This window comes from Neofelis nebulosa, chromosome 8 (assembly GCF_028018385.1).
Source record: "Neofelis nebulosa isolate mNeoNeb1 chromosome 8, mNeoNeb1.pri, whole genome shotgun sequence".
Lineage (NCBI taxonomy): Eukaryota > Metazoa > Chordata > Mammalia > Carnivora > Felidae > Neofelis > Neofelis nebulosa.
Window position 1 is genome coordinate 61668638 of NC_080789.1, and position 12028 is coordinate 61680665.

Here is a 12028-nt window from a genome sequence, read left to right on the forward strand (position 1 = left end):
AGCCGGGGGCACACGCAGACACAGGCGCCGAGGGCGAGCGCACGCACCCGGGCGCCCGGGACGAGCGGCGGCGCGTGTGCCCCGCGCGGGGGGTGCGAGTGCGTGTTTACAGAGTGCCTGGCGCGCGGGCGGCCGCAGCGCTCCGTGTGGGCGGCTGGGCGCCTTCCCCGGTGTGTGTTTTGAGTTTCGGTGTGTGTGCGTGTGGCTTCGTGGATCCGCGAGTGCCTAGCCGCCCGTGCGCCCCAGGTGGGGCGGGAGGGGGAGGGGTCGAGTCCCCCCGCCGCCCCCCCCCCGCCACTCTCTCTGCCTCGGGGAACCCGTGCGCCGTGGCCGATCGAAGCCATCCACCCTCCGAAACCCAGCCCCAGACCAGACAGACCCTCACACCTTGTGCTCCTGCCTTCATGTGAAGGGAAAAGTTCAAGGTCTGCTCTGAGTTGCCACGGGATCCCGTTCCTCTCCCCAGTTCCCTTAACTTGGTGGTCCTGATATGTCTCCATCCCTGTGGCCTTCCCCCTCGTGCCTCTCTCCATCTCCCTGGCCTGTGGGGGTTTCTTCCAAGCTTAAAGCTCTCCAGACGGAATCCACCAGAGCAGGCAGGACCGCATCATCTTTGTACAGAACTCTGCAAGAACCAGGAAACCGTTCCTGGTATCTCATCTCAACCCCTCCTGTAGCGGGGCCTTCTTATTTCCTCTTATTCTGTCTTCAGTAAAAGAAATCTAGTGCCTAAGGGCCCACACCAAACAGCCTGGCTGCTGAAACACTTGTAAAACAATTAATGAACCCAAATTTGAATTCAAGACCTTGTGACAGGCAAAGCCTCTTGCATTGGACTGAATCCTACTAAGGATTCTGGCAGGAACCACCTTAGGATTCCTCAGAATGGCTCTCCTCCTTAATAACCACCTACCTTGGCATTATGGGGAAATCCTATGTAAATAGAAACTGGGGATGTATTCACTAACTGCTGGATCCCAAGCAGGCCACTAATCCAGAATCCCAAACTGTGAGTTTTCATTTCAAGAACCCTGGAGGTTGGAAGGAGGGATGATCAGAAGATATTTACTCCATTCTAAATGGGGGAGGGGAGTTCTCCCCCTGCCCCCCCCCCCCCCCCGCCACCTTCCCAGGCAATGGAGGAGAAAAGAAGCAGCCGGACAGAAGTGAAGTGGCAAAGACTTCCTACATAAAAGAATTGCCTTTTAGGGGATTAGATTAGGTCGGGCCTTCAGACCTAGCAGGACAGAGAAGAATCAGCAACACCAGCTCCCAGGAAGTTACACAGGCAGAGGCAGAGATGGAAAAAAAGCAGAAAGAGTAGGAGACTTCCCTCGCTGTGTCCATCGAACTTCCGCATCCATCACCCTTTCCCCTCTCTCCTGAGGAAGAGCCCCAGGCAGGACAAAGCTGCAACCCGAGACCCCAGTCAGACTCCTACGCAATCCAGTTCTCAAACTCGAGAGCAATCACCTCCCTTAACAACTGAAAAAGAATGGGCTGGAAACTACAAAAGAATTGCAAATTAGGATCCAAGCTAAGGAGCTTCCCAAATTAGGCAGGTATTTAAACACAAAGAGGTGGGAAAGAGGCGGGAGATGTACTTTCAGAGGGATCTCAGATCATCCGTTGACACTTCTTGTCAACACAATGGCATATCCCACCCCGATCTCCCAGGCCCCCAACTCCCAACCCATTTGAAGAAAAGGAAAATTCACCAACACAAAACAAAAAGTTATTCATGAAGGATGCTTTAGAGTCCATCGAGTCTAACCCCCTTCATTCAACAAATGGGAAAACTAAGCCCAGAAAAATGACGCAGTCCCCACAGAGAGTAAAGCAACAAAGCCAGGGCCAAGCCTCCTAACCTTTTTCTTGTGTTTTTTTCCATTCTGTGGCTCTCTTTCTCCTTCTTTAGTTACCCGTCCTGGTGTTTAACCTCAACCTCTTCCTTCTGGCAGCAATCTCATCCCATTTCTGCCTTCCTCTACCTCCAGACAGGTAAGAACCAGATATATCTGCTCCACCAGATATATCAGGCTCAACAGACCACTATTTTTCTCTCCCTGTCCTCTCGTCCCCAACCCCCCTCGTTTCCAGGTTCCTGCTGCCAACCTCATTCCTTTCCTTTTTCCCTTCCAAATGGCCCCTGCCTCTCGAAGACCCTGCCTCATCACTCCCCTAACCCCACAATGCCTCCCAACAAGCTCTGAGTTTGATAGAGACCAAAAATGATGCTTTGGCAGCAGTGACGGATGGATGTGATGTGCCTCCTACGGGAATGCTATTTAAAGGGGCAGCCTCACAATCCTCTCCCTCCAAAGTGACAAGAGAAAAGCCTGCTCCTCAATTTCTCCAGAGCTGCAAACTCAGCTCAAGTTAACTTCTGACTTCCTCAACCTGCAGCCTGGCCTGTGCGCCTGCTTCCTATTCAGGTGGGAGGAGAGCGCTTGACACTCACTGAGGTGTGGGGGCTGAGGGGGGACTCATCTTCAACTCTTTTGATGACAGCTACTTGGGAGAAGCAGGAGGCCCTGTAGGGGGAGAACTGGAAGAACACGCTTCCCCCAACCTCGTGAGTGCATTTCAGCCATGTGCCAGCTTCTTCCGAGAGTCAAACTTTGTTGGAGAAGAACTGACACAGGCACAGAGGACCTGTGTGAAGGAAGCTTTTCCCTAGCTGGAACCTCCCTCCCTCCTGGGGCCCGGTGCTCAAACGGCTGGCCCGTTCCTCCCAGGCCAAGGACCAACAGGCAAGATCCCCTCGGCCAGGCTCCGGCCCCACCTGCCCACTGAACCGAACACCATAGTGGGGGGAGCAGTGTTTGTCCCTCCCAAAGGAAAGGGATCTCCTCTACAAGCATCTCACCCCAGCCCCGTGGGAAAGATAATTCCATCTCACTGCCGCAAACAAGTTAATGGAGACTTTAATGAAAACACTGCACTAATCAAAATGCTGAGCCTAGAACCTACTCTCTGCCTGCAAGACAAAACAAACTGGAGTCAGAATTTCTCCCTCAGAATTCATTCCTCAGTTCCTTTTAAGGCCTGAATAAAATAAGCTGGGCATCTGATAGCAGAAGGCGGCTTATCGTGGATTGTGTCCCCAGCTGTCCGGGGTCAGAGAACCTCCTGGTCAAGGAAGCAAACTGCCTGAAATGCTGATGGGTCCCTTCACCTCTAGACACTTTTTGTTTCAGGTGGTGAAGGCCATCATGTCCAAACCTTCTCCTATTCGCTCATTCTAGGGTCTCTGGTTCCTAACAGCGAAAGCTCCCAGATGCGGAAGCAGTCTGGTCAGGTAGAAAATGTCGAGGATTGAGACACCAGACTCGGGTCCTGGGTCTAGACGTACTGTTAAACACGTGACCTTCATGAAATCATTGAACGTCTCTGAATCTGTTGACTGGCCTCAAATAGGGAAGCCTTCCCCAGCTACCTTGCAGAATTGTCATAGAAGTTGTGAAAGCACTTCGGAAAAGTATACGTAGCAGAGAAATGTGTGTGTAATTACATGTTTGTGAAAAGATATTATGTCAAATGACAACATTTTCTAGAAAAGGAGAACAAATTTGTATTGCCAAGTGTTCGGGAAGGCAAAGGGGATGTGGCTGTAAAAAAGCTGTACGGAACAACATTTTGTACACACAGAGGAACAAGAATAAGTAAAACTGGGAAAATCTGGATTAGATCATGAATTGTATCAATGTCAATATCCTGGTTATGATAGTAGACTATAATTTTGCAAGAGGCTACCTCTGGGAGAAACTGGTAACGATACACGAGAGCTCTCTGTGTTTTCCTTTTTTTTTTTTAATTGGAGTATAGTAGACACACAGTGTGTCTGTGTTATTTCTCACAAGTGCATGTGGATTAATTATCTCAATAAAAAAAATTTTTTTAAGTAAGCTTTACACCCAACCTGGGGTTTGAACTCATGACCCTGAGATCAAGAGTCACGTGCTCTAAGGACAGCCAGCCAGGCACCCCATCTCAATAAAAATTTTAATTGAAAAAAAAAGAAGTATCATGTCTACCCTCTACTCTCCTGCAGCAACTTATCTCTTCTGTCCTTAAGAGGCTCCTCTTGGGGTGCCTGGGTGGTTCAGTCAGTCAGGCAACCAACTTCACTCAGGTCATGATCTCACAGATCAGGAGTTCGAGCCCCGCATCGGGCTCTGTGCTGACAGTTCAGTGCCTGGAGCCTGCTTCGGATTCTGGGTCTCCCCCTCTCTCTCTGCCCCTCCCTGACTCACATTCTCTCTCTCTCCTTCAAGAGTAAATAAACATTTAAAAAAATTAAAAAAAAAAAAAAAAAGAGACTCCTCTTACGTAGGGCTACACGTGCATGGAAAAGAGGTCTCCATCTCAAGAGTAAGATCCTAGCAGAGTAGGATGTAGGAGTAGTTGTTCAGATACATCTGAGACTCCTCTTCCTGATCAACTTTGCCCTCAGTCTCAATAGGCCTGACCCTGAATCACTCCTTTACAACATAATGTCCCTTCCACAGCAAGGAAGGACAACCAGCTGATGCCTGAAGCTGGATCCTCTGTTGCTTCTATCCTGAAGAACAGACAACTGTTGCTAAGAAAAACTTGTGTATCGATTATGAATGCTAAGTTTAAGAACTACTGACTAAGCCTGGGTACTGAGAAGTAAAGATCAGACGTGCATACAAAATCCCAAAACAGGGGCGCCTGGGTGGCGCAGTCGGTTAAGCGTCCGACTTCAGCCAGGTCACGATCTCGCGGTCCGTGAGTTCGAGCCCTGCGTCAGGCTCTGGGCTGATGGCTCGGAGCCTGGAGCCTGTTTCCGATTCTGTGTCTCCCTCTCTCTCTGCCCCTCCCCCGTTCATGCTCTGTCTCTCTCTGTCCCCAAAATAAATAAAAAACGTTGGGGAAAAAAAAAAAAATCCCAAAACAGCTATCAAATAGCTTAATGATGGACATGACCCTAATTAATCAACTAATTATATTCGCCCATTTCCACCACTCTCAACCTGTGACCTACTGTCTGTTGCCCCAGTCCTCCTTGGCTGTGGTGCACAGAAGTGATGGATGGGGCCACTGTTTTCCTGCCACGGAGTTAACTGAATCTAGTTTAGTGCTATCTTGAACGCCCCAGGCTTTGTGACACTTGAAATTCTAATTAGTGCAGAAAAGGGCTAAGTTGAAACAGCTTGGACTCCCTCAAGTATACCCACTCTCAGGGCCCTATAATCTAATGAGGTCTATGAAATATAAGATCTAGCAGAGAAATCCCTGCCTACAGCAACAGCTGTACCCAGGATGGCAACAAGGGGATTTGGGTTAAATTAGGGGCTCCAGAGAGCAGGGAGAGTATCCCCAAACGATCTGGGAGGGAGACCCACATGACTCGGATCCCACTCGTTGGGTGTGACTTACAATTAGCTAGATTGACCCATGGCTCTGGGTTGTGGCATGTCAAAGAAAAAGCAGGAGGGGTTATGGCTACACAGATGGGAGAACTTAGTCCCTACAAGGTGTGGTAGAGCAGGTGAGGGCAGCTGGGGCCAGAGAGAATCTCTCAAGGGCACTCCCTCTTGTAGGCAGTAGAGATGGAGGAGAGGAAGAGACCCGTGACTCCTGAAAGAGCCCCCACAAAGGAAAAAGGAAGTTCCTTTGCTATTAACTACTTTGCAGTAGGAGCAGGCTGAATGTTTGCCGAACACATTTGGAAGAGGAAGAGAGGAGATAATCGTCCTAATGAATGTGCAGGAGACAATAGCAGCTCCAGTGGGAGAATTATAAGCTCATTATGGTTTAATATGATGATTGATCATCTCTGCCCGCCAGCATTATCCTAGAATAGTGATGAAGGTCGAGAGACCCATGCCAGTCAGAGCTCAAGCACCAGCCACCACAAGCTAGAAAACATGATTTATATGTTACTATGTTAAAATGTACACACGTGGCCCCGGTTCCCTAATTTTTCCCGTCACCTGTCCTCCGTCTCCCGCCCCCGCCCCCACCCCCTACCGTCTGCCCCATTTCTCTTTGATTTCTCAGCCGTGGATGGTTTTGGTTTTGTTCCTCCATATGTCTGTTCATCAGCTCTGGCTCCTGACCCCATCCCTTGAGAAAATGGCTACAGCTTCCTGGGTTTAGGTAGGTCCAAATGGCCCTTCAGTGGGTACTAGTTGGCACTCGGTTCAGGTGGAAGGTCCGGGATACCTCCCGATAGGCATTTCGAAGCAGGACGTAAGGGAAACAGGACTCCAGCATGTCCAGGGTCAGGAAGGAGGACTCCTCTACCACCTGGAAGGGAAACAGGTCAAGAGATGAGAACCTCAGGGAGGGTATAACTCTGTGACACCCTGTTCCTTCGTTCAGTTTCCCGGGCCCTCTGAGGCTCTTAGAGTTGCAAGTGAACAAGTTTCTAAATCACACCCCCCTCCTTCTTCCCCTCACTTGGTTTAGCTTTAGGAAAGCAACGTGGCCTCTTCAGCTTCCCTATAATGGCCCCTGTGTCCCTTCTCAGGGTTACAGGAAAAGGTCAGAAGCAGAAGGCAGGAAAGAATCACTTCTCCAGTGGCAGAAAAACTCCCATTTTCCCCATTCTGGATGCCAAATCATTTGCGGGGGGCAGCACAGAAGCAGGTAAGGTTGGATAAAAGCGCCAATGACAGAGCTTTACAGAGAAGGCAACAATCACCACTGCAAGCCAAGAAAGAAGGGCCTGGAATCCACATGGGTCCTCTTGTGCTGGCTCTCAGTCTCCTCCCTCCCTCAGTACAGTGCTTGGGGAGCAGTAAGGATGCTGCATAAAGGAGCAGGCATGATTAATTAGTTTAATTAGAAGCCTGTGTGCTATGGTGATCCCAGCAGCCCCCACAGCCAAGCAGAAAGATAGATCAAGATGCCTGGATAAGACTGAGGGTAGAGGGGGTGGGGGAGGGGGGGCATATTAGCGAAGAGCCCACAGCCTAGCATTGGGCTGGAGGCTCCCCATCCCGGAAGAAGAAACAGGGTGTATTTCCTTCAGTGCTCTCCTCATCCATGAAGTTGTGGGACTAAAAAACACACTCTGGAGAGAAGTGTCCTGTATCCTCTGGCAATTTACACAGATGGGCCCTCCCCAGTATGTCTGGTGTTTTTGATTCCTCAAAATTCATCCTGGAAAGAGAATCTACTATATCAACTCTAATGTGTTTATTTCTCTGAAGTCCTTTCAAGTTTTAAATTTTATAAGATTCTGCTATTCTCAAATATGTGCACATACAAACGCACACAAACAGCCTCAGAGGAACAGACACGGCAGGCTGGAGGAAAGGAAATCTGCCAGAAAAACAGTAGCTCCGATCGTAGGTTGGATAACACAAGGAATTTCTTGCTAGGCAAGACTTTCAAACCGTAAGCCAGGAGAGAGATAGGGTCTCTTTTCTAGGATATGACCCTCAGGTCCAGGGAAATGAGTGATGGCTTCACGAAGAATCCACTGGCCCAAGACTTCCTATTCTTTGCTCCATTAAGCACAGAGGATAACACGGCTCCTAACTGGAGGAAATTCATGGCAGTAGAAACAGCCCTAGAGTGAAAGCCAAGACACTTGGGTTCTCATGTCCATATATTTTGGGGGAGACCTTGCATGTGTCATCTTTCCCGCCCTCTCCTCAGTTTCCTCACCCATAAAGTGTAAGGACTGGACCAATTGCCAGGATCTGGTCTCATCCTGACATCTAGAATTCTATGATTCTCTGAGAGCCATCTCTTCCCCGGCTAAACCCATGCCAGGAACAGGCTGGCAGTAACAGGGGTGGGCACTGCCCAGGCTTGACAGCCAAGACAGAAAGACCCCCAGGGAGAGAAGTGCCTGGCCAGGAGTTGGGGCTACATGAGTAGCCTCTTAACTCAGAATACAGTTCCTTCCCCTGTATTTCCGTGGGGAAACATTTGCATTTAAATTGCTTTGCAGCAGCTCCTCCCTAGGTCTCTCCCTCTAACAAAAAGGGCCTAGCTCTGTCCCAGCTACTCGGCTGCCTCACTGTGAGGCCACAAGGGGCAGACACCCTCCCACACTGAGGGGGAGGGGTGGGGGGGGGGAGAGTTGGGGACGAGCAGGGGACCAGCAAAGCAGAAGGAGGCAGGGCTGAGTGGCCATACAGAATCGCCTCCAACCTTACAGAGATGACAGCTGCCCAAGTAAATGACGAAGCAAATGAAGAATCATCCAGAAACTAAAATGAGCGGCAGAGAAAGAGAACTAACATTCGTTGAGCATGTATTATGTACTAAGCACTTTCACATATATTTTCTTATGAATCCTGACACTCTATGGCAAGGACTACGGCCCACTTTTCTGGATAAAGAATCAGAGTCTCAGAAAGGTTAATTAACTTGCCCAAGGTCATGCTGCTCCAAAGACTGCTCTACCTAGCACACTACTGGCCTTTGCCCTCATCTGCCTCCTCTGCCCTTTCACCCCTCACCATACACCCCTCCCCCCACACCCTCATTCCATTCTCTTCTCATCTCCATCAGGATCCTTAGCCCAGTCTAGGCCTTTTTCTAGCTGAGACACAGATCCCACTCCATGCCTGTGTATTTACAGCAGACTCAAAGGGAGTCCCAGGCATGCCTGCCCCTAACATCTGTGGGCCTTGCCAAGAGTACAGCATACTATGTGATTAAATAAATCAAACTATTATGCTCTGTTGTTCAACCTTCACAATCTACCTTTATAATTTCGTGGAAGGTCAGGTTTGAATTAAGAATTCTTAGACTCAAAAAAAATTTTTTTTAATAAATAAAAATAAAGGCGCGCCTGGGTGGCTCAGACAGTTAAGCATCCGACTTCAGCTCAGGTCATGATTTCACGATTCACGGGTTCAAGCCCCCTGTGGGGCTCTGGGCTGACAGCTCAGAGCCCAGAACTTGCTTCTGATTCTGTGTCTCCCTCTCTTTCTGCCCTTCTCCTACTTACACTCTGTGTCTCTCTGTCTCTGTCTCTGTCTCTCTCCCTGAGCACTAGAGGTAATCCTCCAACAGCACAGCCCGCCTCAATAGGATGCACTTGGGGAAGAAACTTTGCACAAGCCCTACAAGTAGGCTGGAGCCGCTTAGCAGAGAATTCTGGGGTCCCAGAAATCTTTAGTGTGGACTTCAAGGCGGAGCACAGGCTCCAGATGGGCCTGTCCTCTCCCCATACGCCAGAGGAGGGCCTCTGAAACACAGGGGTCAGTCCCGGAGTCTCTCCTGACCATATCTAAATGCAGTACTAACCTGGAGAATCAGACATTTAGAGCAAAAGAGTGAGTAAGCGTGTTGAAGAGGAAAACAGGGTCATGAGGAAAAGATTTTTTTTAAGTTAACTGAGTCAGAGTTCCCAGAAGTTTCTGCCAAAGTAGCAAAAAGCCCACAGCTTGGGAAGAAAGAGATAGCAGGAGGTGCCTGATTCATGACCCACCGCGCTCTCGGTCTTAATAGCTTTTCAGGGGAAAATTCTTTCCTCCTCTGAGCCCCCAGTTCCCCACCCCCAGTTCAGCTCTGTATTATTCCACACCCTTCCCATAGTACTTCTTAAGGACAAGACATACAGTGGTAGGAAGTGGTCAAGTAAAATCAAACATGCACTGGACAGGCAGTTATGGATGAGGGACACAGCTGCCCCATCAGATCAGACTTGAGAATGCTGCAGGAAAAAGGACCCAGTCAGCCAGGGACAAGGTAGGCCCTGTCCTGCAGAGAAGTCATTGAAGACTCTACCTTGGGATTACAGGACAAGTCTGGAAGGTTAGCCAGAATGTGAGTCCTAACGGTCAGGCCGAATTCAGTTCTGGGTTCAGGCCTTTTTTTTTTTTTTTAATGTTTTTATTTATTTTTGAGAGAGAGAGAGAATGTATGGGGGTGGGGGGTGGCAGAGACAGAGAGGGAGACACAGAATCTAAAGCAGGCTCCAGGCTCTGAGCTGTCAGCACAGAGCCCCACATGGGACTGGAACCCATGGGCTGTGAGATCATGACCTGAGCCCAAGTCAGACGCTCAACCGACTGAGCCACCCAGGTGCCCCTGAGTTCATGCTTTTGAGTCACAACAAGGCAAGGACACAAAACCCTCTGGCCTTTGCTCTTTCTGTTCCCAGACCAACTTAAACCAAATACATACCAAGCGCATGAGCAGAGAAATGGATTCCCGATTTCTGGTTTTAAGCTTGTCAGTCTCCTGGCCCAGCTGCAGGAGGCTGACAGAAGCCACCTGTAGGGGAAGAATTTGTAAGAAAGCAGATTTTTATGGAGGTCAGAGTGGGACAGCCTCAGGCTACAGGAAGTTAAGCAAAGATCAAGGAGGAGAGTTAAGAAGTGCTGCGATGTTCCTGGAGACTCTGGGTGGAAAAGTAGCAAATCCCCTAGGCTCCAGAGACGCGCTTTGCCTGTAAACCAGGCAGGGCAGACAACAGGAGGTTGCCAGAGGTGCTGGGGGAGAGGCTGCAAGGGGCGAGGACAAAAGCTAGAACAAAGACAGGTAATACTGTATGCTGGAGATTAATCCCTTTTCCTAGGCAGCCTTCAGACAGCACTGTCACCAAGTTGTTTACAGCTGACTCCCCACCAGACTAGAGACAGAGCTGGGCCTCTGATTCAGAGGCAGTGTTCTTCACATTCCCCTCCTGTCAACTCCCAAATGGCTGTCCTCTCCATTCACCTCCAGGCCCCCAACAGATCAAAGAGGGAGGAAGAAACATGGTTAGCTGCATCCCAGGCCCAGGTTACTCTCATTCAGTAAAGAAACAGGGCAAACGGAAAAGGGGAGAGGGGGTCCCTTCTCACCCCATCTTAGAGATCTGGTACGAATATTCTTTATATCTAAGATGCTCGGATTCCATTCTGATTGGCTGGCTGGCCCAGTTTAAATGGAGACCCTCTAACTAAGCTTCCAGGAAAATGGTATGATTCCGGAGAGAATATGATTTACCGTGTGTCCTCCTAAAAGGAGACAAATGAGGCCCTAATTCTTAAGTCAGGCCCATGCTTTGCAGAGGAATAAGTTCCCCATTGTTGAGAATGCTGAAGTCAGGCAGTGGGTAATGGACCATGTATCAGAAGCGTATGGATTGAATTCTACCATGGAGGACTTAGAATGGAAAACCCCAGGGTTTTCAACAATGGAAAGAGACTACTTATTCTGTGTTTTTCCAGAGGCAAAACTTAAGATAAATGGTGATTGTTACAGGGAGTCAAACCTTGGCTAAAAATATTTTTTGAAACAATTTTTCTCGAATAAATGGGATGTAACCTACAGTAGAATCGGCTGCCTGATTATAAGCCCCAGTCCTAGAAATCAAGCCCAGTGGTTCTCAAAGCGAGATCCCAGGATGAACAGCATCAACTTGGGATCTTGGAAACGCACATTTTCTAGCCCCACCTCAAATCTACTGACTCAGAAATTCTCCAGGTGATTCTTATTTACACTAAGGTTTGAGAATGTGAAAAAAGGTTCCGTTGTTGTTTGTGAGGATTAGAGTTGGAAAGGGCTTCCTTATGGGTTCTAAAACTTGGTGTCTCCAATTTGATTGTGCATCAGACGTCCCGGAGACCTTAATAAAAACAGAGGACTTGGGGGTGCCTGGGTGGCTCAGTCAGTTAAGCGTCCAACTCAACTCTTGATCACAGCTCAGCTCTTGATCTCAAAGCCCTGTGTTGGGCTTGAGGTGGGCTATGCCTTGGGCTCTGTACTCACCACCAGAAACTCCTTGAGGTGAGTTTCGATGTTCTTGTTGTAGAGTGTGAAGAGGGCAGCAGATACCTGGATGATGGCTTTGGTCAAGCAGTGAATATTGTTGTTGTAACCTAAGTTATGATTGACAGAGGGGGAGAGACACAAAAAGGAATAAAGTGAGCCACCCCAGGCTGACCCCAGCTGGTACTTTCTCACTGTTTCAGGCTAGGCCACCCCCGTTTGACACCAAAAGGACCAGGAGGCATTTGGGGGATGATATTCCTAGAAACATCAGAAGATATTTAGATATTAGGATAAGGGTATTCCTAAGAAATCTCACTGGAATTGAATT

The 12028-nt window shown here is 49.0% G+C and overlaps 1 protein-coding gene across 2 annotated transcripts in view; it reads right to left on the reverse strand.

Annotated features, from left to right (window-relative positions):
- Positions 1 to 5753: 5753 nt before the first annotated feature.
- The window catches only part of NCKAP1L (NCK associated protein 1 like), a 39194-nt gene continuing 32919 nt past the window's right edge, over positions 5754 to 12028 (reverse strand). Inside the window, exons 29-31 of one of the 2 annotated variants that reach the window (XM_058742493.1) lie at positions 11698 to 11807; positions 10126 to 10215; positions 5754 to 6279 (exon numbers count right to left, since the gene is read on the reverse strand). In XM_058742493.1, coding sequence (XP_058598476.1) covers positions 6148 to 6279; positions 10126 to 10215; positions 11698 to 11807 — 332 coding nt within the window. In that variant the 3' untranslated portion in view covers positions 5754 to 6147. The remainder of the gene's footprint in view (positions 6280 to 10125; positions 10216 to 11697; positions 11808 to 12028) is intronic. The other variant, XM_058742494.1, reaches the window with a different exon arrangement.